The sequence below is a fragment of the Ictidomys tridecemlineatus genome, chromosome 7 (assembly GCF_052094955.1).
Source record: "Ictidomys tridecemlineatus isolate mIctTri1 chromosome 7, mIctTri1.hap1, whole genome shotgun sequence".
Lineage (NCBI taxonomy): Eukaryota > Metazoa > Chordata > Mammalia > Rodentia > Sciuridae > Ictidomys > Ictidomys tridecemlineatus.
Window position 1 is genome coordinate 162,368,023 of NC_135483.1, and position 14,738 is coordinate 162,382,760.

General features: G+C 38.0%; 1 protein-coding gene across 5 annotated transcripts in view; it reads left to right on the forward strand.

Moving 5' to 3' along the window:
- Positions 1-904: 904 nt before the first annotated feature.
- The window catches only part of Plcl1 (phospholipase C like 1 (inactive)), a 334,782-nt gene continuing 320,948 nt past the window's right edge, over positions 905-14,738 (forward strand). Inside the window, exon 1 of one of the 5 annotated variants that reach the window (XM_078017801.1) lies at positions 905-1,709. In XM_078017801.1, the coding sequence (XP_077873927.1) occupies positions 1,386-1,709 (324 nt within the window). In that variant the 5' untranslated portion in view covers positions 905-1,385. The remainder of the gene's footprint in view (positions 1,710-14,738) is intronic. The other 4 variants (XR_013424222.1, XM_078017800.1, XM_078017799.1 and 1 more) reach the window with 4 other exon arrangements.

A 14,738-nucleotide genomic window follows, 5' to 3' on the forward strand; every position in this document is an offset into this window, starting at 1 on the left:
TTCAACTATTAATTGAAATAAGTTTAATATAGCTTTTAATACCAAAAGAGCCTTTAAATTAAAAAGCCAAGTTTTCCAAATTGTCAGGGAGTCTTAGAGCCATTGTTTCCATCTGAGCATTCTATGGTTAATTTCAGACATAATCCATCATCCAAAGATCTCTTCTCTTGGTTGCTATCTTGGTGGAAATTAGCAAAATATGTTTACATAGAATTATAGAAAGGAGGTTAAATTCTGTTGAGTGGAATGTTTCAGGATAGGGACTAAATATCCTATTTTGTATTTATCTGACTTCCATTACATCTGTGCTTTGTTAAGAGTCATCTCCAGAGGGATTTAGTTGATTCAGTTTCCTTTTACCCTTGATTCTTTTTATCCAACTCCCTTTCCTTGTCATATTTATTCACATTGCAGGGTGAACACAAAATCCTTTCACAGAACCTTAATTCTAGCGGGGCTGACTCCTGGTGCACGAATGCATCACTGCCCAGAATTCTAGGGCCCCAGTAAACCCTAGTTTATTTCTGAATGGACTTCTAAGGATTGGCACGAGAGCTTGCCAAGCTTCACTTCATCACCTCAAACGCTTTGACATTAATACAAAACACCTCCAAATTGCTTTGTTTTACAGAGGAGGGTTTCCTTTCCTCGCTTCCACCACCCATAACCCCCGGATTTTGTTTCATCTTAAGACTGGTTTCATACATCTCAACTTCCTAAAATGTACACTGAGCGCCCGCGGGTGAGTACACGCGCGCGCGCAGTCTTGCTGGAGTATACGAGCCCCGCAGGGCCGGCTCGCAGCTACAGAACACATTCCATTCTTTGCGCTCGGTCACACCCCTCCGCAGTGAGGATTGGTCGGGCCAAACTCCCCTTGGCGAGGAAAGGCTCCTAAGAGGCCCAGACGTCTGCCAATCCCCACGGGCTGTCAAAACAAGTCTCCCTCCCTGTCACAACAGAGCGGAGTGGAGGCCGCCGCCGTTGCTGCACTTCCTGGGGCGGCTGTCCGCAGGCAGGTGGCGGGTGCGCCCGCCCGCAGTCACCCGGCTCCGGCCCCTCTTCGGCTGCTCACGTCCCAGCTCCGGAGGCCGCCTGGCTGGGCGCCCGCTTCCTTTTGTCTGGTGCAGAGAGGGCGTTTGCATCACATTTCGGATACCTTCCTCTCTTTTTCCCTCTTCTCTCTCTTCTCCCTCTCACATCATCTCCCCACCCCCGCTGCCGTTGCCCGCCGGACTGCTGACCTCCTGGACCAAAGCCCGAGGACGTCTCTGCTGGAGTGATGTTCCCTCTCCAGAAAGTTGCGGTCGTCCCTGCTGCTGCTGCTGCCCCCTCCGCCGTCGCAGGACGGTGAAACAAAGTCTAGCAGGGCTGACTCCTGGTGCATGAGTGCACCTCTGCCCAGCAGCTGGACTCTACTGCCCGGCGTGCTATCTCCTCCAGGGGAGTCAGAAACGTGCCCTGCCATGGCCGAGGGCGCGGTCAGCAAGGAGGGTCCGGCGCCGCCCGACGCTGCTGGGGGCGAAGACGACCCCCGAGTGGGCCTCGACACCGCCTCCGGAGACACCGTGGCGGTGGCCGCTGGGGGCCGGATGAGGGACCGTCGCAGCGGGGTTGCATTGCCTGGCCCCGCAGGAGCCCCAGCGGACAGCGAAGCGGGCCTCCTGGAAGCTGCACGAACGACCCCCAGGCGCAGCAGCATCATCAAGGTAAGCGAAGCCACATCACCCCAGAGAGTGCATGGGAACGATGTGGGTTACGGACTCTGGCAGGGTGTACTACGTCCGGTGGCAACGCAGGCGCGGCATTGTTTTCTCCCACCTCCTTCACTGCCAAACCTTCCTTCCTAGTCCGGAGGTTTCCAGACTCAGCTCTTGGCCTTGAGAAGCAGAAGTGACTTTTTTACCCCCTAGACAGCGGAGAAAAAGTTCCGCTCTGCGTCTTTGCATTTTGAGCAATGCTCTCCCTCATTTTCTCTGCAAGATTCCCTTCCACCTTTAGGACTCAGAATAGAGGAAAACACACGGGATGGCTGTGCACAGCTTTCCAGAGAAAGATTAGCTTTTCCAAAGCAGCAGAGGAAAAAGGCACAGTTTACTCTCAAATGAAAACAGATCAAAACCAACCAAAATAAAGCAAAACAACCCCCCCCCCAAAAAAACCCCCAAAACAAAATTCTCAACACAAACGGTCCCGAAATCCCAAGAAGCCTGGACTTTCCCCGCAGGCAGGCAGAGGTTTCAGTGAACGCTGCAGCGCAGTAAAGAACGATGAAATAACTCAAAAGAGTTTTGGCTGCAAAAGGCACAACCGGAAACAATCAATCCCTAAGCTTCTTCCCCAACCTTTGTGGTTACTACCACATCCAGGAAAACTCTTCCCGACCCCCTATCCACTCCCACAGGATTTCTCTTCATTCATTTGGCAAGGAATTTGTAACCCCTTTTCCTTTCCTGTTTCTGTATTCCTTCCACTTGGGGCTTGTTTCCTTTGCTTGAGGTTTCATCTTCTGGGTGCATGACTTTGGAGTAAGAATATTGGTACAGGCTCTGGCAAAGGGTCTTAGCGTAAATGCATGTTAGTATGTGCATGTGAGATTAAATTGATTTTTGGTAGAGCAGCCAGTATGAATGAATGAATATATATTCATATATATATTATATAAATAAATAATATTTCTTTCTCACTCTCTTTCACACACACACACACACACACACACACACACACATCCAACACACCAGTGATGGCGGTGAAAGACCAACTGGAACTACTTACTGTTCAACTTACTGAATGACTGCATCTGCTAATGACATTCACGATGCTTCTTCAGGTTTAAGCTGGGAAGCCGCTGCATAATACATGTCTTTTTCCTATGCTACTAGTGCTAGTGCCAGTCTGTGCTCCCACAGTATATCCACCTAGCTCCAAGTCTGGTTTGGATTTTTTCCCAACATGGACACAAGGAAATTTGAAACCAACTAGGAGATTTACATATTAGAATCAGTGTGTGTGTGTGTGTGTGTGTGTGTGTGTGTGTGTTGGTGGGTGGGTGGTAACTGCAAATAATTCATACTATTTTTTGTTATTTTGTGGCTTTAGAATAATGTAAAAAGGAATATACCCTTCTGGGTGTGAATTTAGATAAAAGGGAAATGATCACTTTTTTAAACATACAAGTCAAAAAGCATATTGTTTTGAGGCTCAAAAAAATCACAGGGAATGGGTACATTTTGGATTCTAAGATATTACATGTGGATCTGTGTGCATGTGAAAATAATTACCTCAAGATATTTTAAAATACATAAATGCTAAAAAGCAGTGGAATATAATGTAAAAAGTAGAAGTATTGTAGTATACAGAATATGCAAACTTTTTTGGTAGCTCTGCCAGTGAGCAACATCCCTTGTCTTTTTTATTGTTAAATTTAAGACAGGGTCTCACTAAGTTGCTGAGGGTTTTGCTAAATTGCCCAGGCTACCCTTGAACTTGCAATCATAGATGTGTACCACTGTGTTGCACAAGAATGATAAGAATATTCAAATTCTTAAAATTTTTTTTTCTTAGTTGTAGTTGGACACGATACCTTTATTTATTTATTTAATTTATTTTTTAGAAGTAGTTGGACACAATACCTTTATTTTATTTATTTATTTTTATGTGGTGCTGAAGATCAAACTGAGCGACTGGCGTGTGCAAGGCCAGCGCTCCGCTGCTGAGCCACAACCCCAGCCCCTCCGAGAATATTCAAATTCTTGCAACTAAGTTTGCCACTTTTAAATTACACTATGCTGGTTTATATTCTCAGAAGGGGTGTTGCTGAGTAATTTTGCCTCTTGTTTTGAAGTTTCTTTTTGTGTCAAAAAAGGAAGGAGACAGCCAAGTATCATCTCAATCTTTTTCCTATTTAATAGTAAATTAAATAAAAATTTGGTAAATGGTCTTTAAAATTAAAGATACTGGGGCTGGGGATGTGGCTCAAGCGGTAGCGTGCTTGCCTGGCATGCGTGCGGCCCGGGTTCGATCCTCAGCACCACATACCAACAAAGATGTTGTGTCCGCCGGAAACTAAAAATAAAATAAAATAAATATTAAAAAAAATTCTCTCACTCACTCTCACTCTCTCTTAAAAAATAAAATTAAATTAAAGATACTGCAAAATGAAGTGAATTATTTAAAATTTGATTTAACTGAAGAAGTAATATATATATGTGAGTTTTAAAAATCAAATGTTGCAATGGAGTGTGAAGGGAAGACTTTCAGCCGTTCCACACTCCCACTTCCATAGTCCACTCTCATAGCTGTTAACACTTTCTTAAGTAGCCTTCCAAAATATTCCATAAACATATAAGCATATGTATCTATGTATATCTGAGATAAACTGTATAAGCTCCTGATTTATTCAATAAAATTTGGCTAGTTTTATAGGCCTAAGGGCTTTAAATCTGCTTCAGACATTTTCAGTGCCTAGAGGATTGTCTAAGATCATTGTGATGAGCAAATTAATATTTAAGGATGATCTGGTGGGTCTTTGGTGGGCAACAGTCATTTGGATCTTTTCTCTAGAGATATTCATTCCCTACCAGGGGGGATAGGGGTAAGTGTGCTCTGTTCCTGTCTCTTTGAGATCAAGAACATTTTTGTTGACATCCTGAATCTGCTGTCCCACAGTTTGTTCACTTTAGCATTGTAAAATGAGAATTTCTAAAAATGTATAGACCACATAAGAAACATATCATATATATTCTGTACTGAGAGAAAATACATTATTCACAGTTTACCAAGAGTTCTTTTTATTTGGTATTGAAACATACACAAAAATAAAGGCCTTAGAATATTTTATATGAAAAATTATTAAATATGGACATAAATAGCTGTGATACAATAATAATTGATATGCATAATTATACCTATGAGCAATGGAAAAGTTATAAATCATCAAATATCAAATATTTCAGCTCAATTTAGGGCATTGTTTCTATTTTAATGGTATTCTCTCAACTTGAATATTAGATACATCAGAATAGTGCATTCCTCTATCCTACCAAAAAACAGACTGTCTTGTATATTAATAAAAGAAATGTTTGTAGTAAATTTGCCCTTCCTAATTTGAAAACATGTGTGAAGTTGAGAAAACAATTTCCTTCTGAATTGATGAAAACAATGACAACATTTATCTGCACATATCTTTGGGAAGTCTTTCTACTATCATTGTGTTTCTTCCTCTATGTTCCTAGTCCAAGGTTTTAAAAATTTTAATATAAGAATTAAAATAGCTTCTCTTTAATCCTCTATTTTTTTTCTGTGATTATTTTCAACTGCAATGATTTTGATAAATGCAGCATGTTTTTTTTTGGTAAGTGCATTGAAATATGCCACAATAATTCAATTGAATCCATTTAAATTTCTTCTTGACATATGGTTTATAATAACAAGCTAGGAGCATACTTATAGGTAATATCGAACAGGTACTATTTTGCATTTGAATATATTTCTAATTAAGAAATCAGACAATTTTAGGTATCTAGTATTTGATATCAACCTTAAAATATTTAACATTTTAGGTTTTAGTTAATACCTCTGTAACTCTGTAATGTTCTGGAAATAGGAAAGTAGTGAAGCTTATTTCTTATACCAGATGGTTGGTACCAAGATACATACATGTTTATGAAGTAGCAGTTGGTTTTCCTTTCAGTATCTGTAACATATTGATGAGTTCTGCATTCCTCTATTTCCTTTTGATTCTATTTAAGTATGAATTATCTAGTCAGAGAAGAGTAGAAATTGTCATTTGGATTTCAAGGACATGGGTGTATGAGAAGAAGATAAAGTTTTGAGAATGAGGTGTTGTAAAGCATCTAAAATAATGATCAGCTTTGGTGTAGTTCACGCCTCATTACTGCCTTATTATGACCAGGCTTCCTATATCTGTGTTTTTGAACTGCAGCCTCGAAGATAAGCCTTGGGTACCAGTTGACTCATAACAAAATTATGATTCTCCTTAAGGGGCAAGGGGAATAGAATTCACTCACATTAAGTACTGTCTACTATTAGTCAGGTGCTAAACTAGGAGCTTTCATATGTTTCATTCTAAATCCCCACAATAAGTCCTTTAATGTAGAGGAGGCACAGAGAGCTACTGATAAAATGTGGAGTCAGGATTCAAAGAGCCATGTTAACTCCAGAGTTTGTGCTCCTATGCTGGTTCCACATGCAGGAAATTCACAATCTATCAACACTTTTAAGTTAGAAGCAACCTGAATACACAAGAGCATGGCCAAAGAATCTGATTCTTGGGTCCCAAGGCTTGTGGGGTAAATTATCCTTTCTCCACCTCCTCTCCCCAGTTCAGAACATCTGGAGCTTATTGACTCAGGAAAGGGATTGCAACCTTTCCATTTTTGGCCATTTTGTTAGGCCTGTGCTGTTTTTGAATTTGGCAGGTGGGGCTCTCTCCTGTCATTATACAGATACACATATTGGTTTCAATATATGAATCTCATACCTGTTGTTTTACACCAGATCCACTTCCCTCAAGTCCCTGCAGACAATAGGACTTGGAAAGGGTTGTCTTCTCTTTTTGAATGATACACAGAAGGAACAAATACCTGGGACATTGAATATGTATTGTTTTAGGGGAGTGAGAAAATAAGGGATTTTTAGTTGTTGCTCTAAAAGCAGTTTTTTTTTTTTTTTTAGGGTGGGTACTGGAATTGAACTTAGGCACTTGACCACTGAGCCACATCATGTTTCACCTCAGATGTGTTTGCTTGTCTTTGTAGTGACATGCTTATATGACTTCTTTTATTTTCTTTACTATTATTATTATTTTTTTTGTTGGTACTAGGGGTAGAACCAGGGATGCTTTACCAGTGAGTTACATCCCCAGTCCTTTTTATTTTTTATTTTCAGACAGGCTCTCCTAAGTTGCTGAGGGTCTGATTAAGGTTGCTGAGTCTTGCCTTGAATTTGTGATTCTTCTGCCTCAACTTCTTGAGTCATGAGATTATGGGTGTATACCACTGTGCCTGGCCTTATAGCACTTCTCAAGAGTCTTAGAAGATAAAGAGCTTTGTAATACTTGATGAAAGGGTTTTAGAATTGCTGGTTCATTAGTGTTTGTTAATACTATTAGAATTTATACCATTTGTTTTCCTTTTTGGAAAAAAGTATAAGTCAATTACATAGCCCTTGAGGGGTTAAACACACATGTGACTACTACTGAATAGTTATCTCCACCTTTCCCTTTTCACAATGGAGAAACAGGCAATTAAATTTTGTACAGTAAAATGTCAATTGAACATTTGTTGCTAAATAATACCTCAGGCACAGCAGAGCATTATGAAAAGACATCAGGAGACAGCCGACTCTTCCTTGGTGCTACTGAACAAGCAATCCATTACTTGCTTTGGGCAATGCCAGGGCAACTGAGTGGGCAGTGACCTAGGAGTAGCCCACAGAAAAAGTTGAACCATCCTTCCTGCTCCCTTAGTCACTTCTATTCAACTTTAATCACAGTGAATGAAAAAATAATCCCACGTTCAGGAGTAGTGTTCATAGAGACACATAACACTGTACATTAAAAAAGTATCCAACTTTAAATGACTATACAGAAGTAAGAGACAGGAATAAAGTGACTTTTTGAATTTGCTTTTAGGATCTCAGCACCAGTAAATGAGCCACTGGTTATAAGATGGGGAGAGAGGTAATAAGTCAACAAACCTTATTTAGTGAAATCTGTGAGTTCTGCAAAGTTACATATTTTTTTTTATAATATAAAGTAGGTTTATCTGTAGTTTTATCAAATTTTACTTAATTCTGTATCCTAGTTCATTTCTGTATTCGAGTTCTCACAATAGGATACAACAGAGTTTATTATAATTAATGATTATTTTAGACTGATAATAACAATTAGGACCAAGAGCCAATTTTCTATAACTACAACATTCTGTCTTGTTTGAAGTATTGGCCAATGTATTGTATTGCAGCTAACATTGATAGCAACAAAATCATAGTATGACGAAGCATTGGAATAGTGTCTTCAATTTAAAATTGGATTTGATTAATAGTTTTATTTGTAACATCTTATGTGGGTGTGTTTAAAAGAGATATTATCTAGTTTATTTTTAACAATACCATTTTAACTCACCTCATTTGTAATCAGTCTAACATTACTTTGAGAAAAGTAGGATTACATGGTGAGTAGAAAAGAACCATTATTATGTTATTATTATCACTCCAGGAAGGAACAATTTTGAAAACAATACAATCCATCCAAAACAAAAACAACATAAAAGCTGAACTATTTCAGTAAATGTGTTTAGTTTCCCAATATTTCTCAGCTTGTATTTGTAAATTTATGAAAGCACATAACTATTATTAGCAAGGATATCGTGTTTATCTTTAATCATACAACTTTGTATTCAGAATCTCAAAATACCCTTGAAAGATAATATCTGCTTTACTCATTCTTTCATGCTGACCTTTTTCAAGAGTTTTTTAAAAGATGCTAAATCTGGAAGAAGCACAGATGAAGTCCAGGCAGTATGCACAAGTTGGCAAGCTTGTATTATTTGTATGGCACAATATCCTAGTTAGAAGTGGTGAGATTGTGATGCTACTGAGGGTTTGGGGAATTAGAGGTATTCACATTCAGAACACTTTCCCTATGCGACATACATGTTTAAGAAGACAAATGAGACAAAAGGACACTTTACAGTTAGCTGGAACCAACATTACAATGTAGAACTCTGGGAACCTGGACCTGACCATGTTGTAGGCACTTTTCTCTGAGGTCTAAGTGACTTCAAACCAAAGCATGACAAATATCCTGTGTGCCTAAAGCCCATACCCTCTTTCCCATGTATGACAGCCGGTAATGAGGGTGATCAGAGGCATACAGCCAAAGGCAGAGAATAAGGAGTCAGAGATGTGATCAGCAGGGAGCCTCCTTTGTCTCAGGCTGAGTCAGAGTCAGGCTCAGGAAAAGGGCATCTGTGTTAAAGAGTGACCTTTCCTGTTCCTTTTCAGTTCCCCCTCGATTTTTGGGTTGAGGAGGATTGAAAGGAGACTACCATGTGCACCTAGACCTCTTTCTCCTTTGAAAGCTTCAACTCATAAAACAGTCCAGTCAACAACCTTGAACTTGGGATTTCTTAATCATTGATCATGATTAATTTTTGGATTGGGGTTATGGGTGTGGGTTTGGGTCAAGGAATGGAGCTTTGTGTTCCCCCTAGAGACTGATATCCAAGATGCATAGTCATGTTTAGCATTTGGTGGAGTCCAGTTTTGAAATATTTTGGAATTATTGATTTCATACCACAATTAAATATTATATATTTAGAAATGCTATTAATAATTAAATGATTTTATTTTTGTTTAATATAGTAGATAAGATGCATAGTGATTTCTTGAAGAAGACTTCCTACTGAGAAATTTTCTTTATAATAATAGCAAATGTTGGGGAAGGGAGAGGGCATGGGGTTATTAATGATGGTGGAATGTGATAATCATTATTATCCAAAGTACAGGTATGAAGATATGAATTGGTGTGAATATACTTTGTATACAACCAGAGATATTAAAAATTGTGCTCTATATGTATAATAAGAATTGTAATGCATTCCACTGTCATATATAAAAAAGAAAAAAGAAAAAAATAATATCAAATGTTTATATAATTTGTACCCTGAGTTTGCATTGTTCAGAGCACTTCATGTGTATTAAATTATTTGATCCTCACAATAACCATATGAGATAAGTATTATTATTATTATCTTAATTTTTATGGGTGAGGAGATGTTAAGTGACTTCCCTAGGTCACATATAGCTAGTAAATGTAGATCCAGGAAATGGACACAAATTTATTTCCTCCAGAGGTTACATTTAATCTTTATGCTATGTATCCTCTTAAATAATATCAATTTAAACCTTAGCAAGTTTAAATGAATGAAATAGCAGATTTTTAATTGTTATCTTATACAATAAATTCAGCTGAAAAATAAAAAAAGATACAATTCAGAGAACAGTTTTGGGAAATTCTCCCAAGGACTATATGAATCCATTTTTCCTTCAATTTCATAGTCTTCCACACAAAATATTCATGACTTTACATTAACATTGTATTCAATTTCAGTTGGGAAGATTGGGACTCCTGCTAGTATACTCCTTGACCAATTTTATCATGAAGCAAGTTGGATTTTGTGATCCAACTTTAGCATAAATTATGCAGGCTAAAGGCTGGTGTTGTGGCTCAGTGGTAGAGTGCTTCCCTAGCACATGCAAGGAGCTGGGTTCAACCCTCAGCACCACATAAAAATAAATAAGTAAAATAAAGGTACTGTGTCCAACTACCACTAATAAAATACTAAAAAAATAAATAAATTATACAGGGTAAAGACAGACTATTAGTTATTACAACTGATATGATTTGTTTTATAGTTTGATAGTTTTGTCTTCTAGCATCAATAAATCAATGAGGAGTATTTGAATTTCCAGTCCATAGAATTTACAGTTTTGTTGTTAAGTGGCAGTGGATTTGATACTATATGATTGAGTTTTGCTCTCAATTAGCTTTGGGCAGAGATAGTGCCTTACATGAGGAACTTACTAAATATTTGTCAAAAGTCTGTCTGATCACTTAATTCCTTTTCTTTGGTAGAAATTCAAAAATCAATTCAAACACATGTTTATGTGATGAAATTCATTTCCTTTTAGCTGCTTTATTGTATTAAAGGTAATGAATTCACTGTGCTATGCAGGGACAGAACGATGGCCAAATGGTACCCAGAAGTTTGACTGCATTATTTGGAGACTGGCCATTTGTTAAAGGTACAGTTTTCTGGTTGAGTCATTTGTATGTCAGCTTTAATTATCTAGTTGTAATTATGTTAAATTATTGAAGATATATCTCTCCCTTCCCCCCTTCTATTGCAGCATTTGTACTATAAAGTATTTGATTACAATCTCTTAAAGTGTTTTTTTTTGGGGGGTGCAGATAGGTTTATCCCAAATATATGAAATTTCAAAAAATATTTTTTAATACTTTCTCATGTGTGTTTAGTTACTATATGATCAAGCTAGTGTTTAAAATTAATTAATTAATTGTAACTAGTTATATATGACAGCACAATGCATTTTGATTAATTGTACACAATTGCAGCACAACGTTTCATTTCTCTAGGTGTACACAATGTAACATTGTATCATATGTACAGTCATATATGTACCTAGGGTAATGATGTCCATCTCATTCCACCATCTTTCCTGCCCCCGCAAGCTCGTTTTGTGATAAATGCAGTGATGTTTGCTAGACATTGGAAATCAGAAGCCACAACAACAGTTAGCCTTTGGTTTCTGACTTTCCGTCCTACATCTGGGATGGTACTTTTTATCAAAAGAAATGTTCATTAGGAAAACAACTGCATGGGCTGTGAGAAGTCACACTTAGAAATGTTAATACCTAAGTCTGACTGGAAGCTGGAAGGGAAGAAGAAGAAGGATCAAGGTGTGCTAAAGACGGATGGAATCAAAGGGCACCGTATTTTAAGTGGGCTGATTACATGACTCAACAATGTCTCTTTACCGTTCTCTTGTCCATTCTGCTGAAGCTATACATTTTGGAATTAATTGTTTTGGATTTTGATGGATTTTGTTTTTTCTGGAGAGCCTATTAACTAATAAACACTTCACATCTTAACATGCTTAACAGTAATTTCTGGACACAAAGTTCTTTGAATCTGGCCACTCCTAGGAAAGATTGAGGGAGAATTGGTCTGGGTAGGAATTGGTAGGAATGTTTTGCTATTTTTCTAGCCCAAGGAAATTCTTCATGGCTACACCCTCAGCATGACAGGTTCATCAACACAGAGAAATGCTTTCTGAAAAACAAGTCATCTTAGAAGTTGGTGTAATGGGATGAAGGTAGTTATAATGCTAGAATTAACCTCCAAAACTTAAGACAAAAGGCTGTGAATATTCAGGGGACCATGAACTCTTATGTCCAGCCCTTTTTCTTCCTGACCCCATCTTACTGAGAGGCAGCCTTCACTATTTTTTTAATTCACATCTTTTCCCCCAGGCTAAATAAAAAGGGAACTGGAAGAGAGAAGGTAGCCTTGGTGGTGAGGTGTGGTTCCTGAAAAGAGCCTATTTCTTCTATTTAATTCCTTGAGGGGGAAAAACTATCATGATCCTTTCTGTTGTTTAGAGTGAAATAACCCAAGATATGATTCTTGAGTGTAAGAGTGGGAAGGTAATGGTGGTGGGCATCTGACTGGCCCCTTCTTCTCCGTTTTCTACCTTTACCTTTAAGCTGGGAGGAATGCTCATTTCTTCTAAGTTACTGGACTGTGAGAGCCCCTGATACTGTTCTGTATATGGGGAAAAGGGACACTGAAGAAGATGGCTGGGCCTTTTGCTGTTGCCCTATCCCGAAAGGCCTCACAAATGAAAGAACTCTAGTAGCAAAAGACTGGGGCAGGGGCTGGTGAAGAGTTGAAAAGTCATTGTCCACAGTACATTTCTAGCACCAGGATGCAGAGAAGAAGAGTTCTTTGGAGGAACAGGCAACCCCAGAGAGAGTCAGCTTTTAGATGTTTGCCTTACACAGAAAGCCAATAGTCTGTTCAGGATTAACCTGAGGAGCAGAGAAAGTCAATCCAGTGTGGCCTACAACATCCCTATGGGGTCCATCCTCTAGGGAGACCTTGGCCTTGGAATCTCCTATTCCTCCTCCATCCCAACCCCAGAAGGAAAGGGCTGGGGGAAGAAAAATGAGAAGTGGGTACCCCACCCCTAATACCATCCACTACAATCACCATTCTAGTTTACTCTGGAGGCCATGAGGTAGAGAAGAGGACCTGGAACCAAACATGAGATTCAAGTTTTAGAGTGGACAGGACTAAGGGAGTTTTTTTGTTTTTGCTTTTTGGTACCAGGGATTGAATCCAGGGGAGCCTCAACCATTGAGCCACATACCCACATGCCCTTTTGTAAAAATTTAAGATAGGGTCTCCCTAAGTTGCTTAGGGACTTGCTAAGTTGCTGGGACTGGCTTTGAACATGTGATCCTCCTGCCTCAGCCTCCTAAACTGCAGAACTTAAGTTTTTAAGAACTTGAAAGAATCCTTCTAATGACTGAAACATGGAATCTGAGTGAACTGTTGGTTATAACTGTAGTATACAAGGGCAAAGAGAACCTAAGATGGGAACTTGGGTAAAAAAATAATACTTACATGTTATTCCCAAATATCTTGAGACTGTTTAATTATCCAGTTAGATTATTATAGAATTGGAGAGCTGGATGGTAGCTTAGAGATCATTCTCTATTTTTACCCCCTCATTGTACTAAGCATGGCTGTCTACCATCTTTCTCACTCTTCAAAAGAGTTATTAAATTAGATTATTTGTGATAATTAAATAAATTAGAATTATTTATGGATAATTACCATAAATAGATTGTGGAGGTTTGTGTTAGGCATTCCATGTTACAGAATGGTAATAGACACTGATCTTGACAATGTCAATTCTTCAAAATTGCCTGGCAGTATGTAGCTATCATTATCCTTTATAGCTTACAGATGAAGTCAAAGCTGGGAGAGGTAAACTTGCTCCAAGACTATGGAGAACACAGATTATTTACTCTTTTTTTTCTATTCTGCAAAAACCTTCAACCCTGATACCTCAAATTCCCCCAAACCAGACAACGATTTCAAATTTATTGATCTGACTGGAATGGAACTGGGAAGAAAACAAAGTTAAAGTGGTTTAAACTTGCATTTTTCTGCTATAAAAGCAGTATCGAGCTAGGTGCCTATAGGTTATTTAAATTGGAAGTTACAGGGATCTAGGAAATAACAATGGGTTTGAAGGAATTGTTTTGATACAACTCCTAGATTAGGGATTTGGGGTTCTTATTCTTGAAAGTTTACATGTCAGAAAACCCAAGTATTAATTTCTTGTTGCTGCTATAACAAATTGCTGCAAACTTAGTGGCTTAAAGCAACACATATTTATTTTACGGTTCTAAAGTTATTATTGTCGCAATGTAAGATATTAAAACAAAAATAAAACCTATAGTTTCCTTAGTTCTGCTTATAGCAAAATGTAATTCCCATGTAAGCTCACATCATAGAGAATCATTTGCTATTTGATTTCATGAAATAAGACCAACTTGTGAAATGTTTTCCATTGTATAAAGATTATTAAAAGCCAAAAGCAAAAAACAGCATTCTCCACTGACATTAGAGAATGTCAACTGAGAATGTAATGGGCTTAGTGGCATTAAATAAGATAAAAAGCTGAAATCATAATTTAAAAATCCTTGGATGCAGATATTATGTATTTATTTATATGAAAGGAAAACTTTACACAAGATATTTTCACTAGTCTAAAATTCTTCACGAAAAATCCAGAGAAAACCGAAATGTGATTTAAGTTTTTTGTTATGACTAATATCTTATTATCTTTTTAAAAAATCTGCTTTTTAATAATATGGCATAAAAACATTGCTTTGTATTTTTATAGACATAATAGCTAAACTGTGTTTAATTATGTCTTAAATCTTTCTGTATCTTACTAATAGCTTAAATTTTGATATTTAGTTTTTACAATTGAAAATGGCTTTCACATTTACAGATCAAGTCGATGATTTAAGTAGGTTATTTGTCTTATTTCTACAAGGACCTTGGAGTTGTGACCCATGAGGAACTGACTTTGTTTCTTGAGATACTTCTTTT